The sequence below is a fragment of the Salvia hispanica genome, chromosome 5 (genome assembly GCF_029641045.1).
Source record: "Salvia hispanica isolate PSC_SH4W2 chromosome 5, Shi_PSC_v1, whole genome shotgun sequence".
Taxonomy (NCBI): domain Eukaryota; kingdom Viridiplantae; phylum Streptophyta; class Magnoliopsida; order Lamiales; family Lamiaceae; genus Salvia; species Salvia hispanica.
Genome location: NC_142696.1, coordinates 5,888,080 through 5,900,467, shown reverse-complemented (window position 1 = coordinate 5,900,467; position 12,388 = coordinate 5,888,080). Strand labels below are relative to the sequence as shown.

Here is a 12,388-nt window from a genome sequence, read left to right as displayed (position 1 = left end):
TGAATGAGTTAGTGGAATATGAGGTTTACTATCAAAAATTGTAAAAAGTGAAGTGTGTCAAAATTTGGGGGCCGGACCGAAATAGTAAACTATGACAAAATTTGGGAGACGGAGGGAGTAATTGGTAAAGTAAGGAGAAAGATAGAAAGAAAAAGTTATCAGTGAAGAATAACTTACCTTATTAGAGAAAAAATTACCAAAAAAAGGTAACCTAATTTATGGGTCGCACGAAAATAGAATGATTGTGTATTTTTATGGTATGGAGGTAATATCAGTTACCTAAAATTATTTAAATTATCATGATAGGTGGTATTCGTGGTAGAAAATCGAAATAAATCACATGTATGTATGCATTGAGATTGATATAGTAGTACTATAATTTTTTATACTATCGTATTTCTATTAGATCTAACATTTGAATACTTGCGTATTTATTTCTGGTAAGTTATAGTTTGTAGCTCATTAGCTTTCTGTTTGTGCGCCTTTCTGTATATGCGTGAGAGATTTTGTAAGGAAGAGGAGATGGAAAAGAATTATTACCCGAATTGATGTCACAGAAAAGATAATGCTAGATTTGACAGGTTCTTTATCTTCTAAGTTCAAAGACATACTTACATAGCTGATTACAACTGGAATCTAAAACTTTCTATGCTCAAGTCTCGATCAACTCTCTGATTGGTTTTATGTTAACATTTTCTGAAGGGATATCAGTGAATTCAGATAGAAGTGCTCTAAACTCATCTCCACTGAGAGTCTCTCTCTCCAACAAAACCTCTACCATCTTATCAATAGCCTCCCTGTTGTTCCTTATATGGTTCTTTGCAATCTCATATGCACTCTCTATTATCCGCCTCACAGACTCGTCGATGTCTTCTGCTAGTTTCTCCGACATCTGATTCCTCGCTAGCATCCTCATCACCACATCACTGCTCTGCACGCCCGGCTCGATCAATGTCCATGGCCCAATTTCAGACATTCCATATGCTATAACCATCTGAATGTACTCACAAAATTAATAATCATTGTTAAAAATCTCTTCAGTAATGATTTTGTCTCGTATATAAGTTTTTAGGTCTTTTAAGGGGTGAGTATATAAGTTTTGTCTCATTTCTAATCATACGGCTTAGATACATGAATTAGATTGAAATTGTTTTACCTGTCTGGCTACTTGTGTTACTTGCTGCAAGTCTCCAGCTGCACCAGTTGTGATCTCGGGCTCCCCGAAGATAACCTCCTCCGCTGCTCGGCCTCCTAAGCCTCCCACAATTCTAGCGAACAATTGCTTCTTAGATACCAAGGTGGGATCATCTGCGGTAATGAACCATGTTAGGCCACGCGCTTGCCCTCGAGGGATCAATGTCACCTTCTGCATGGGATCATGTCCCGGAGTTAGGGTTCTGCCATTGTCATAAGTCACAACACAAGAAATTAATATCTCAAAGTTTTAGAAATGGCCACTCAACGCTTTAAAGACCTTATGAGGGGGAGGGTTATATAATGTACTCACGCGCAGACTGCGTGGCCAATCTCGTGATACGCGACCAAGATCTTGGTTTTCCCATCGGTCATGGCGGTTCCTTCCATTCCTGCTACTATACGGTCTATTGAGTCATCGATCTCCTTCAAACCAATCGCTCCTTTCCCTCTCCGGCCAGCAAGAATGGCGGCCTCGTTCATCAAATTCGCAAGATCCGCACCGCTGAAACCCGGAGTTCTCATTGCAACACCACCTAAATCAACATCTCTCTCCAACCTCTTGCCCTTGCTATGAACCTCCAGAATTTCCTCCCTCCCTCTAACATCTGGCAACCCTACGCTCACCTGAAAACAAACAAACAATGAGCAGAAAATGGACAAATCATCAAACAAATATCCTAATTCGAAAACCTAACCTGCCTATCAAACCTTCCTGCTCTAAGCAGAGCAGAATCAAGAACATCAGGCCTATTCGTAGCAGCAATGACGATCACGCCACTGTTTCCACTAAAACCATCCATCTCAGTGAGGAGTTGGTTAAGCGTCTGCTCCCTCTCATCGTTGCCCCCGCCAATCCCCGTCCCTCTCTGCCTCCCAACGGCATCCACCTCATCAATAAACACGATGCAAGGTGAATTAGCCTTGGCTTTATTGAACAAGTCCCTCACCCTCGAAGCTCCAACGCCAACAAACATCTCAATAAACTCTGACCCCGAAAGCGAGAAGAAGGGAACCCCAGCCTCCCCTGCAATAGCCTTCGCCAGCAGCGTCTTCCCTGTACCCGGAGGGCCGGTTAACAGCACCCCTTTCGGTATCCTCGCACCCACCGCACCAAATTTCTCAGGAGTCCTTAAAAACTCGACAATCTCTTCGAATTCCATCTTTGCTTCATCGACTCCCGCCACATCATCGAATGTGATTCCTGTATTCGGCTCCATCTCAAATTTAGCCTTGCTCCTCCCAAGCCCAAACGGCAAGTTAGGCCCACCACCGCGAATGTTCGAAGGTGGCCTTGTTAAAAGGAAAGTTCCTAACAGAATCAATGGAAGAGCTAAGTTGCTTAACAGATCAAGAATGGCGTCTGCGACGCTCGTCTCAACAGGGTGGGCTGCGAAGTCCACGTTCTTCTCCTTGAGCTTTCGGAGGTGCTCTTTGGGCAATCCGGGGAGCTGGATTTTGACTCGCTGGATTTTGTTCATCGCGGGATTGAATATCTCGGCGATTGCGACTGTCCCGTTCTGATATAAATCGACTTTTTTGACAACATCTTGGTCTAAATATTCGAGGAATCTAGAGTAGGACATACGGCTAGATGCGGCCTGGCTCGGGCTTTCTGGCTCCGCGACTGCTCTCCCCGGCGCTGCGATCAGCGTGAGCCCGGTGGAAGTGGTCATTAGTTTTCGCCGGCTGAATTTGATGAGTTTTGGGGCAGGATTCGTGTCTCTGTGATCGTCGATGGGGAGCTTGCAAATGGGGATGTAAGAAGCCGACACGGCAACAGCAGGGGACATTTTACTTGAATGGATGAAATGAAACAGAGGTTAATTTTTGGTTTGGTTTGGTTTGAACGATTTTGGAGGGAAGAGTTTGTGCAGAGTTTAACTAATTAACGAGAATTTGAATGAGATGTTTCTAGTGGATTTTGGTTGAATTCGTGAACTGTCCAGAATGGTGGGTGTTGCCATGTGGGATTTGTTGTTTGGACTGTGGAGCTTTTGTTGATAGCCACTCTTGGAATTATAGTTTCATATTTTGCTAATACTTTGATTATATGTAATAATACTAGACATGTCCAGAAACTTTGGAGTAAAACTATTCTGAGTTACATCTCTAAAGTCAACACTCACAATTTCATATTGTTTATAACATGAAATGGCTGTGAATTTTTTGTGATTTGCGCCACGCATGGACTTGTAACACATGTTTTATTAAAATTCCTTTTAAAATTTCCAACACGATCAAAAATAAGCAATAGAATAACAAGTTCTGTTTGCACAATAGAATTACTCTCAATTTCAAACCACAAATTAAATCTTTAAAAATTTCATATACGGAGTAAGGGAAGTACTTCAAAAATAACACATTTTTAATTAATATCATCCCACCAATTTAATCCATTCGATTTCTGAAACAAATGGTCAGGATAATGTCATGTCATCGATATGTGTCAATCAAAACTAGACTAAATATATGGTTCAAGGTTATATTTGGTATTTGATATTTTACTCGGTTCTTCCACTTCCTAAAATTCCGCTATTCATAATTCATCCATTACGAAAAGTGTTATAACTAATGTATTTTAATGTTTGTAATAATATTTGTTGGCCAAAATTTTGTAGCGTTCATTATTATATCGTAAAATACATACACATTTATATTTTAATATTTGTATTATTAGAATCTGTAATTTGCATTACACATAAGTTCGTTTTGCACTAAAAAAATTCTCATTAAACATGTTGCATCGTGTTTTGAAGTATGTTGCAATGATTGCGATTGTGCGTGTATAACATTTGCGTTTCTTGATCACAATGTTGCATCGCGTTTTGAAGTGCGTTGCAGTTATTGCGATAAGGCATTTCTTGTGTAATATATTTTCATAATAAAAAACTTGCAGCACAAAAATCAAACGATTGCAGCACAAAAAGTTAAAAATTGCATTGATAGTAACTGACATTGTAACACAAAAATGTTGGTCAATGAGAAATGCAACAGTTGTTCGAATCCCATCCCTCGGACTCTATTCCTCTACTTCGAATTAAGTTTAGCAGTTAGACCACTAAAATGTTCCGAAGAACTCCTGAAATGAAGTGATTTCATTTCCTTTCCAATAGGCTGAATCTATCCAGCATTGGGATCAGTTGCTTCATCAGTTGGATTCTTTCCTTTCCGTCACTTGTTAACTACAGGTGTAAAAAAAACTCTTGAGCCAGTAAGCAGAGTATCTCAATAACTAAGCACGGTCTCGAATAGAATAAGTAAAAAATTCAACAAATTAAGCAATGTCCATAATAAGCAATAAGAAACTTGGCGTACCCAGAATAAGCATAGTTTAGCACAAAATAAGCATTCTTTTGTACAAAATAAGCAAATTTTTCACAATATAAGTGCAAAATTGAGCAAATTCTTAAACAAATGAAACAACAATAGATTAAATTAAGCATATTGTCCAACAAAGTAAGCAACATTTCGAATAACTAAAATATTTAGGAGAACTCCTGAAATGGAGTGATTTTATTTCGTTCTCAAAATGCTGCAATTGTTCAGCGTCGCTAGCAGCTGGATTCTTTCCTTTTGTGAACTAAAGGTGCACAAAAAAAATCGATTCAGAACAAGATATGAGGCTTTTTTTGGAAGTAAGCAAAGTATCTCAATACTTAAGCAATATTTCGAATAGCTTGAGCAAAATTTTAATAGCCAAATTAAGCAGAGGTAAGAACAAAGTAAGCAATCTTCTATACAGAAAAAGCAACACTTCTAATAGCACCAACCAAAAAAATTCAATACACAAACCAGAAAACAAAAATAAGCACATTTAACAAGAAAATAAGCATCTTCTCTGTCACACCCCAACTCTTATGACTTATGCACTTATCAAAAATAAATTCAAATTTTCAGAAGCACACATATTATAAAATTTCAAAAACCACTCTTTTATCAAGTACATATTCAAAATATTATGAACAGTAGTGGGACCCTCTCACCACTCTATTTATTGTACATTTATCTACATGCAAAAACGATGAGGAGGAGAAGGTTGCCAAAATGTGTCAGCCGCCGACCCTTATAATAACTGTAACTCACATCAACCCACGCATCATTGATATCTTATTCCTAAAAAATATTAGTGGTTTATATGAGCCACAACTCAGTGTATATAAATCTTACCTTTAATTCCACAGCCCAAACAATCAATTATATTCTTTAACCAATATATATATATATATATATATATATGAAATATGTTCAACAAAATAAAAGATGATTCCATATAGATATGCATATGCCACTATGTTTAGTTTATTATTCTGTGACAGATCAAGCCTGACATCTGTCCGGGATTCCATTGTATCTAACCCGAAGGTCTCATTGCCATTGTACATATATATATGACCTGAAGGTCCATTGTCATTGTATATATGACCCGTAGGTCTCATTGTCATTGTATACATATATATGACCCGAAGGTCCATTGTCATTGTATATATGACCCGTATGTCCATTGCCATTGTATATGACCCGTAGGTCCATTGCCATTGATATCAGACCGAGGGAATGATTGTCACAGATCCTCTTTAATTCAATGATTCAAATAATTCCAAACCATGTGAAAACATATCAATTGCATCAAGTACATATTTCTAGCATATTTCATCCAATAATACTATTATAATATATGATATATATTCATTGCACAAATTACATATTCATATCATCTTTCACAGTCAATATCAAATAACACATAACTATATCATATTCGTATCATATAGTCCAAATATTCACTCTAAGTCAACACATAGCAATTAACCACATAATACATGTAAAATTAAAAATGTGATTTATACACACCTGATTATGATAGGAAAACTTACTGAATCCCTGAATCCGAGTTATAATTTATAACCCTTGATCCTATAAATTATAAAAGCAAGATTTAATTGGAGAAAATAATTTATTTAACTACTATCTACATATAACCAAAAATATATATACATCAAATATATAGATGCAATCATACGCATGACTAAAAAAAAGTCGAAATCATACACATGATTAAAAATCAAAGTGTATTGTATAAATTGAGATTAAATAAACTTCTCACCTATTTGCCCAAAATATTTCCTTACTTTTTTCTTTTCTTCAGCTAACCCCTTCTAACCCCTTCTAATATCTCTTTTTCTAAAAGTTTTTTGCGTATAAAAATATATAATTGTATACAAATGTTCACATTGCACTAGCCGACTTAAACCAACAATTTGGAATGTTATTACTCCAAGTGGCAATCCTAAGTACAGGTGGTGCTACGTGTCCTCCAACATGAGTTTACAAAAATCATTTAATAGTCAAAATTCAAATATATAAATAGAGTTAGTAATTAGGAGATTAGTCATATTTAATTTTGTGCCTATATGTATAAGAACGTGTATATATATATAATTAATGCACAAAATACTTCCACAATTCCATGCACTCATTTACGTTAGTACATGCGCACACACACATTTAAATAATTATGGCATATATATACTAATTTAATTATAAAATATATACACATTCATATTTAAAATTCTCGTGAATCAAAACTATCTATATATTCGACTATACTAAGTCGATCATAACCATAAATATATTCTCTATGACACACTCATATCTCTGTAGTATAAACGACAATAAAATATGTCATGATAATATAATATGATAATATGCAAAATAATGCAGGTTTCGGGCTAGGGATGTCACATTCTCAACCAGAATAAGCAAACTGTTCAACAAAGTAAACATTGTATAGAGGGAGCACATACCTAAATATGTACTCCCTCTGTTTCACCATAGTTGAGTCATTTTACCATTTCGGGAAGTTTCTTCATAGTTGATTCATTTCCTTATATGGTAACTTTTTTCTCTTTCTTACTTTACTCTCTCTTACTTTATTCTCTCTACTTTATTCACTTTATACTTTATTCTCTCTACCTTTTCCTCTCTCTTACTTTTTTATCTATTTATTTAACACACTCGATATTTATTTTTAAAACTCCGTGCCGAAAAGTTTCGCCTCAAATGTAAGCACAATTTAGTGCAAATAAGCAATTTTTGTCACCCAAAATGCAAGATTTCAAATATTACACAACAATAAGCACATTTTACACTAAATTAAGCAAACAAAACAAGAATTAATCACATTTATGCATAGTTAAAGACAAATTAAGCAACATTCCGACATGATTAAGCAAATAATTTTCGCAAAAAAATATTATTCCAAAAACAAATATTTATCACGGAATAAAGCAACTACAAGAAGAATTAAGCAACAAATCCATCGCAATAAGCAAATCAAAAACAATACTATGCAAAAACACCAAAATTGTGGACATCTAAACACACACGAAAACGAAATTAAACAGATTAAGCAATTGAAATCAACAAACATAACTTCACGAAACAAGAACCGGGCCAATCAGAAAATTACCAATTCGCGACGATTCTTCAACGTTAGGCTCTGTGGTGTTCGAAATCTCTCGTCTTTTGGATATTTTTCGAATTGTTGGTCGGTTGATGGACGCGGTTTACGTTGTGTTGATAGAAGCGTTGGACTTTGCTGTTGCCGGAACTGTGGTGAGCGCCGGGATTGGGTTAGGGTTTTCAATTGGGAATGTGTTTTTGGAGGTTTTTGGAGTTGAAAGCGGCGGAATGAGAAGTTGATTCGATTGGAAAGAGACTGTAAAGATTTGAAGGAAGTTGAAGAGAGTGGAAAGATGGTGTAATTGAGTGCCCACTCAAATTTCGCTCATCAAATTAGAAGAGCGTGCGTTAAATACATGAACTGACTACTTTACCCTTTAGTGCAATGAAAATGCTAAAAAATGCAATCTCAGTTGATGAAATCACAACCCCACATCTATATATCTAACGCCTTATCAGTAGGATGTTATAAGTCTAAGTGTATAGGGAGTGTAGTGCTGCTCCCCTATAGAGTAATATTTAAATACAATAAAATTTTAAACGTGCACATTTTACATAAGTATTGTAATTTTCGATATTAATAACTGACAATTATATATGTAGACCAACATTTTGTACTTCCACCTTCCTAGAAAAGATGATTCTTACCTAGTATGACACAGGATTTTAATTATATAAGAAAATTGATAAATATGCTAGTGTTTGATTTAACGAGTTACTTATATGATTGATTAAAAGTTAAAATATCAAGTTTTCCCATAAATAAGTTATGTGGGGTTTTCGGAATATTTATCAAACTGAAATTTTAGGTTAAAAACTAACTTAATTAAAATTAATTTTTGTTTATGAATTTGTTTAGAGTTGGTCGAGAGTTTCATGACAATTAAGACTGATCATATTATGGGATTGCCAAGATTCCATGTCAGTTCAATCATTCTCTATAAGTTTCATTAATCGTTCTTCCTACTTCTCCCTTATCCTAAAATATGGGATTGCCAATGAAATTTCTTGCATGGTTAATTCTTTTTGATCATTTGCATAACTATTATTAGCATATCAAAACCTTTGATTTTAATAACATCTTGGATCTCATTAGAAATCCTCCCTCTCCAAGACGTTATAAAAATCAAACACATATGATATGCTAGTAATAACTAAGCAAATGATAAAAGAATTGACTACACAAGAAATTTCATTGGCAATACCATATTTTAGTGAAAAGAGAGAAGAAAGAAGAATATGATTGATGCATAAACGTATAGAATGACTGAAAGGGTAGTAATAAAGAGAGGAACACGCCCAATGATCGTTGGAGTGTGCGCAGCGACCGCTCCATGAGATCCAGTAGCTACGGGATGATTGCCAGCGACCGCTGACCGCTGATCAAGAGACAAAAGCTACGGAACATTATACAGTGACCGCTGGCCAATGTGCAGCGGACTGCTGGAAAAATACGGTACACAGATTTGACCTACTTTCTCCCCAAGATTTACCATATTGTGCTCAATATTTACCATAATTATGGTACACGAAAGTTGGGCTATAAATACCCCCTCAAACTTCATCATTAAGGATCTTTTTTTGGTTGCATAATTCTAGAGAATAATATTTTGATAGTTCTACTTAGTTCATCAAGTGCAAGAGTTCTACAAGGATTCAACCTTTGGGTTTTATTACTTTAGTTCTTATGTTTTTATTGTTTCCCCTAAAAACTACTATGTCTTTAGATTATTCAATCATGTGTAACTAAATTCATAGAATTCTAGGAATGTGTTAGTAGCGACTTTAGTTATACAGTTCTTATTTATTTAATATATGTTTTGTTCTTTACTTCGTTTCTATTCTTAAGTGTTGGATAATCGCTTTACGTTTGAGTGACACATTCTGTGATGATCTATTGACTTGCTACATAATCGTAAGAGGAGGTTGGCGAGTTAGAAGAGCTTAGTTGACACAGTAATTAGCTTCCCTTAAAACGGGACTGTTAATTGAGAGTGGAGACATCTTGAGAGTCTTAGAAGTTTTTAGGAGTTTCAAATCTTATTGTGGGATGGAGGGAGTATAAATTATAGTTTAATTTGATTATCTATTTCACTGCAATAATATATACACATATACAAAATTGAAATTTGAAACAAATAATAAGATTGCCATTATAAGTTTTTAATAAAATTAGTGAAATTAAATGTTTTATTTATTCTTATGGTAATTAAGAGAAATGGAAGTGAAAGAGTTTTAAGAGTCATTTTAATTATCTTAGATGTAATTAGTAGTTCTAAAACCTTCCGTATATGTTACTCCCTCCGTCCCGCTTTAGCAGTCCCGTTGACTTTTCTGCACTCGTTTTGTAAAAATGATAATAAATAGTTAAAGTGGTAAAATAATAAAGTAAAAAAAAGAAAAATATAGAGAATAGTTTTATCTACATTATTCTCTTTTTTACTTTATTATTTCTCCACTTTAACTATTTATTATCATTTTTACAAAATGAGTGCAGAAAAGTCAATGGGACTGCTAAAGCGGGACGGAGGGAGTAGTATTATAAAGTTTAAATTAATTAGATTATTTGTGGGACATTAAAAGTACATCTATCATAAATATGTGAGCAATAATTAAATGGAATATTAAATTGGCATATCTTAATTCTCTAAGCGCTTCTTTCCCATGTTAAATTTGATTCATAGCAAAAGCCATTAGGGATCTCGGTGCATGGAATTGGAATTGAATTCCAAATCTTTTGTTTGCTAAAATTATAGGAAATTGTATTTATATAAATTATGCACACACACTCACATAGTATGTGTAGTGTGTGTTTCTGTGTGTAACTGTATGTGCGTGTGAGTGTGTGTGACTGTGTGTGTATGTATGTGTGTGACTGTGTGTGCATATGTGAGTGTGTGCATATGTGAGTGTGTGTAACTGTGTGTGAGTGTGTGAGTGTGTTTGTATGTGTAAATGTGTGTGCGCGTCTGTGTGTGTTTGTTTGTGTGTTTAACTTTGTATACGTATGTGGGTGAGAGTGTGACTATGTGTAATTGTGTGAGTGTGTGTAACTGTATGTGTGTATGTGTATGAGGATGTGAGTGGGTGTGTGTAAATGGATGCGTGCGGCTGTGTGTGTTTGCTTGTGTTGTGTGTGTAAGTGTGTGTGTAACTTTGTGCATGCATTTGTGCGTCTGTGTGTGTTTGCTTATGTGTATGTGTGTGTGCAGAGGCGGGCCTATGTTGTATGATGGGGTTCTAAGGATTCCCCATCAATTTTTGGTGTTACTATATTATACATATGTAACGACCCGCCCATCTAGGGTATAATAAATGCGGCGATCGTTAACTAGGCGGACTTAAATGCATCAAAGATCATAGGCTAGGGTTCCATTTAAAAAGGGATTTAACCAAAGCATTAAATGAACAATTAAGTAGAAGAAGAATAATGCCTTAGCAAAGAAATCCAATAAAAGGCTATCGCAATAAATGCTCATCAGAGTTTCCAAAATAGTTCCAACTGTTTCATAACCAAAATATTCCCACGAAATAAAAGTATTCATCCCAACCAAAAGATAACAATTTTTCATAAAATAGCGGAAGCGATCAAGAGAGAAGTGAGGCTATGTATGGAGACACAACGACACTTATAGTACCAACAGATCATCTTATTATTTCCTACTCAACACCGCCGCCCGATCGCCACCGCTCAACCTGCACATAGGGAAAACACATGCAGGGCTGAGTACTATAAACATACTCAGTGGACTCATGCCGAAAACAGTTTTATCAACATTAGTAATTATCATGCCATTTTCAAGTGTCCATCGGGGTTTTAACTTTAGAAAGACCCGAGGCACCAAAATATTCCTTTATCAAATATCACGGTCGCGCAACCATTTTTCTCATCGACGTTTACCATATCCTCATTCTACATGACAAGGAATGCGGCCGCAATCCAGGTCACTAGACCGGCCAACCCGTACGCTGACTCTCGGTCTAACATTGGTGTACACTAACCCAAGTAGAGTTTGCGGCTCTACAAGGATCCGAATTCGATTAAATCAATAGTGGCATAGCCACGAGGGATAGGCACGACAAAACAAATCAAGGCATGATAACACATATCTCATTCTCATCAATATCAGTTTAGGACAATGTCCTTATTTTAAAAGAAAGCCCACCTCGTCGGCTTATCTCGCAAGTATTCTCTTCTCCTCGTTTATCACGCTGAGAGCGCGAAGTATCACCTTTAAATTAGGCGTATCACAAATCAGTTTCAATCATTGATTTCAAATCATGCATGTCTCCCATATTTCCCTTTTTTTCCCATCGATTATTTTCAATATCATCAAACAAAAACAAAGTATGATTAGCATATCATTTTTATTCAAATAACAATTCCAATTTCACCATTAAATCGTGTCACGCATGAGTGTTCCACACACACAACACACGCACACGAACACCACACTTGTGCACGCACGCCGAGGCGTGCGCACACACGCACACACACGGTCATATACACACACACATCCATGCATCCCAAAATTCACCGATTAATTTCCCATTCCCTCAATCTAAATGCATGTGGACTCAAGAACACCGATTAATCAGTAGAAGAAGAGGAGATCAATAATTAAAGTACCTTTTCCAAAAGAACGAACGGTAGAAATAAGGAATTAATCTTGATTCTTCAATAATCTCTTGAATTTCACTTGAATTCTTCTCAATTGATGAAGAAATCTTA

At 35.8% G+C, this 12,388-nt stretch overlaps 1 protein-coding gene across 1 annotated transcript; it reads right to left on the bottom strand.

Moving 5' to 3' along the window:
• Positions 1-652: 652 nt before the first annotated feature.
• LOC125196349 (ATP-dependent zinc metalloprotease FTSH 6, chloroplastic-like) lies at positions 653-2,987 on the bottom strand. Its single transcript, XM_048094845.2, has 4 exons — positions 1,893-2,987; positions 1,508-1,821; positions 1,157-1,397; positions 653-994 (listed from the first exon to the last, which is right to left on the bottom strand). The coding sequence occupies exons 1-4, from the start codon at positions 2,985-2,987 to the stop codon at positions 653-655; spliced, it is 1,992 nt and encodes a 663-aa protein (XP_047950802.2).
• Between the last annotated feature and the right edge of the window lie 9,401 nt (positions 2,988-12,388).

What these genes read in the sequence shown, in the direction of transcription:
- LOC125196349 (XM_048094845.2), bottom strand. Translation starts at nt 2,987, where the DNA reads ATGTCCCCTGCTGTTGCCGTGTCGGCTTCTTACATCCCCATTTGCAAG. An exon ending in CAGGAAGGTTTGATAGGCAG is followed by an intron (nt 1,822 to 1,892) that starts GTTAGGTTTTCG and finishes GTTTGTTTTCAG; the next exon opens with GTGAGCGTAGGGTTGCCAGA. An exon ending in ATTGGCCACGCAGTCTGCGC is followed by an intron (nt 1,398 to 1,507) that starts GTGAGTACATTA and finishes TGACAATGGCAG; the next exon opens with AACCCTAACTCCGGGACATG.